Source organism: Lactuca serriola, chromosome 5 (assembly GCF_051521515.1).
Source record: "Lactuca serriola cultivar US96UC23 chromosome 5, Lser_US96UC23_V15, whole genome shotgun sequence".
Taxonomy (NCBI): domain Eukaryota; kingdom Viridiplantae; phylum Streptophyta; class Magnoliopsida; order Asterales; family Asteraceae; genus Lactuca; species Lactuca serriola.
The window spans coordinates 221,456,705-221,460,270 of NC_136412.1; the positions used below are offsets into that span (position 1 = coordinate 221,456,705).

At 35.9% G+C, this 3,566-nt stretch overlaps 1 protein-coding gene across 1 annotated transcript; it reads right to left on the reverse strand.

Moving 5' to 3' along the window:
• Positions 1-1,349: 1,349 nt before the first annotated feature.
• On the reverse strand, positions 1,350-2,289 carry LOC145050202 (uncharacterized). Its single transcript, XM_078998491.1, has 3 exons — positions 1,891-2,289; positions 1,726-1,816; positions 1,350-1,639 (listed from the first exon to the last, which is right to left on the reverse strand). The coding sequence occupies exons 1-3, from the start codon at positions 2,287-2,289 to the stop codon at positions 1,350-1,352; spliced, it is 780 nt and encodes a 259-aa protein (XP_078854617.1).
• Between the last annotated feature and the right edge of the window lie 1,277 nt (positions 2,290-3,566).

Sequence of the window (3,566 nt, forward strand, 5' to 3'; positions counted from 1 at the left end):
TCAAGTTGGTAGACCGAGAAACAGCAATTGTATCCCGTCACAAGGTGAGGAACCTATAGTAAGAAGGTGTAGTAGATGTGATAGTACAACACATAATGCAGCTACTTGTCTGACATTGGTCCCAAAGAAACAAAAAAGGCTACAAAAAGTAGTGTGGCATCAGGTAGTAACACAAAAGGGAAAGGGAAAGGGACAGAAGGGACTCAGGAGACGCTAGAGACGCACGGGACACAAGAGACGCATTGGACGAGTGGGACGCGGAGAGAAAACTATTGTTCAACGTTTGATTTGAATGATTGATGTTGTATTTATAGTTAACTGTGTTTTGTTTTAGAGGACATTAATTTGTGTAATTTGAAATGGTGTGTTTATTTTAAAGATGATGGGTAATATTATGATTATATTAGTGCATAATTACTAGTAGAATAATAACTAATACTCGAAGATAACACATTCAACAAACCAGAAACATATAGTAAACGTACAACAACAATAACTAACTTAAGGGAATTGCAAAGGATACTTTTTTTTCTCCGTTGTTATGTAGTCGTCCCTAATTCTTATTTTATCTTCCATACGGTCCTTTTGCCTACCAAGTTCTATCATTTCTACATCGTTGTCAGCAAGCCATTTTTCAGATAGTTTGATATTCTTCTTAGCTTTTTTTATCCATTCTTCATGATCTTTGATTTTTTTTAGTAATCGCCATCATTTCCTCAACATCTTTGCATTCCGTCGCAATAAGGTCACGACGTTCAGTGAGAGCTCGAGATGAGTCTTTATCTTCTTTTGTTGTTCTCCAGCCCATTCTAGTTGTTTCAAAGTATCCTCCGACATATATGGCTCTCTTAAATCTGGTGATGGGGCAAGAAAAGGGTCGATCGGATCACAATAGAAACAATCAACTTCGTTGCATGAGCAAATATCCAAAGTTGAAGACGAACTCATTTTAAATTTTAAAAAAAATTATAACTCTATACCAAAAATCCATCGACCATCCATGACTATATGTAGTCCCTTCTACTTCGCAAAGAGCTGTTGTCAGTCCGTAGAGCTTTTTGTCAGTCCGCAGAGCTGTTTGTCTAGTCGTTTTCATCCGTACATTACAATTATGGGAATACAATTATTTATTTAAAGGTAAACATTTTTTATTAAAAAGTAAAGAATGTCAACAAACCATTACAACTACGGTTAACATAGAACTGAATACAAACTAATATTCGTTGTGATCCATAAAATACAGTTCAATTGAATTGTTGTGGAGGTAAGACCACAACACTTTCATCTGGTATTTCCCAATGCCTAAGGTTTGAAATAGGATTGACCGTCTCAATTTGATAAGCAATTTGCTACACCGTTGTACTCAACTTTAAATTTACCATTTGATGGATTTCTGCAATTTCGAGTCTTTGTAGTGAAGCTATAGCATGCTCACAAGGTATACCACATTTTTGCCTTTTACCGCAACTACAAATACCACGGTCTAATTGGACAGATTCGGTTGTTGAATACTTAGTCACTTCATATCTTTCGCCAACAATATGTGTAATCCTACAACCATCCGAGTGGATAAATCTTTTATGAATCACCTTAAGTGCATAAGGGGTTAGAAGACTATGAAAATCCCCTGTGAAATGAACTGAATCAAAAAACAAAAATTATGATGTCATAACATATAATGACATATCAATTCACCATTCGAGTGATGTCACAACTTATAATTACCTCCAAACGTAGCACGTTGAAGATACACTGCTTGCATCAAGTCATGGACCATTTCAATGATTGTTGTTATTGGAAAATCATGCGTGTTTTTCTAAACCAATTGACAACATCAGGAATGTCAATGAATTTAACATTGAAACGTACTCTTGGAAAACAAGCCCGTACCCATTTTGCAATGGGAATATTGTCAAACCAATGAAGATCATTCCCATTAACCTCATTTTTTAAGTTGTTTAAACATGCATAAAAATGAGATAAATTATACGCTTTACAAGTCTTCCAGAACAACTTCTCTACGACTGTATTGCTTCCGATGGAAGCGCGTATTTTCTCGGCTATATTTTTACAACAATAGCCATGATATAAATCAGGGTAGACTCTTTGAACTGCAAAGTCTACAAAATCAGACATATGGCTTAGGAAACCAACTTTTGTATTGTCACCTAAACATTCTTTAAGCCTCCTCATGAACCATAACCATGAATTGTCACGGTTTGTGGTTCCCAAAGCAAACGCCATGAGAAGGGGTTCATGATTTCCATCTAAAGCAACAACAATGTACATGGATCTTACATACGCCCCAATTAGAGTTACTTGAATAACAAATATGATTGGTATCATAGACGTGAGAAACGTACGAATCTGTAAGTCAACATAAGAATATTAGGCAAATAACAACTTGAAATAACTAAATATTTATTTACTATAAGGGATTACATACCACACATCCCACTGCCACGAAACAAATTTGGAAACGATTCTACTGATCTTTCATAATGCACGTGAGGGTATTAGGATTGGTTCTTTGCAGATTATGGCAAAAAGTCAGTAGGCTGGAGAAACTTTTCCTTAATAACTGATTGACTAAACTCATTTTCACAACTTTCTACACCTTGTAAATTTTCGTCATGGTTGTCCAATTTATAAGGAATTAGTATACATTATTCCGCAGAACTTACTTGTTAGTCCGCGTAAATGACTTGTCAGTACACGTAACTTATTTGTGAGTCTGTGTAACCTGTTTTTCCGATTATGTTATTTGAATGTATGGTTTCGTAACATTTGTTGGTGAATTAATTTTCAAAAAATAAAGGATAAATACCATATTATATATAAATAAAGCAATACAAGAACAATACAAAACGCAGTACTAATTAAAAAAACGCGACATCTTTTAAAAGATTCCAAGGGGCTTCAAAGTCGAAACTCTGTCCGTTGCTAATGGATTTGTATTCTTCTTTAGCTGCCTCCAAGATGTCTTCTTCAGTATCGTTCACACGATCGTCTTCAATCTTATTATAAAGATCGTTGAATAACACAACTTCTGTTTTCAATTCATACCATTTTGCAGCTATATCAAGCCTGTTGCGATGATTTTGTATGGTGGTTTCAGCGTCAGTGTTGAAGATATTCGTTAATAGGACATAAAACATTTTATCCTCCAAACTGGTGTTCTCTTTGACAATAATATATGCACGAGTTAGAAGCAAATACTCGTTAGCTGTCCATCGGTTTGAACACATTGTAAAACATACAAAGTATATGAACTAAAATATCTTAGATGAAGTCATACATTATTGTTTATCGTTTTATATAGACATGACAGTCCAAAAATATCCGATGATCATCCATGACAATATATAGAGCTTTCGACTCCGCAATGCAAATGGTCAGTCTGCGTTACTCACTTGTCAGTCCGCAAAGCGAATGGTCAGTCTGCGTTACTCACTTGTCAGTCCGCAAAGCGAATGGTCAGTCTGCGTTACTGACTTGTCAGTCCGCAAAGCGAGTGGTCAGTCCGCGTTACTGACTTGTCAGTCCGCAAAGCGAATGGTCAGTCC

What these genes read in the sequence shown, in the direction of transcription:
- LOC145050202 (XM_078998491.1), bottom strand. Translation starts at nt 2,289, where the DNA reads ATGTACATTGTTGTTGCTTTAGATGGAAATCATGAACCCCTTCTCATG. An exon ending in ATATTCCCATTGCAAAATGG is followed by an intron (nt 1,817 to 1,890) that starts GTACGGGCTTGT and finishes CAATTGGTTTAG; the next exon opens with AAAAACACGCATGATTTTCC. An exon ending in TCAACGTGCTACGTTTGGAG is followed by an intron (nt 1,640 to 1,725) that starts GTAATTATAAGT and finishes TTTTTGATTCAG; the next exon opens with TTCATTTCACAGGGGATTTT.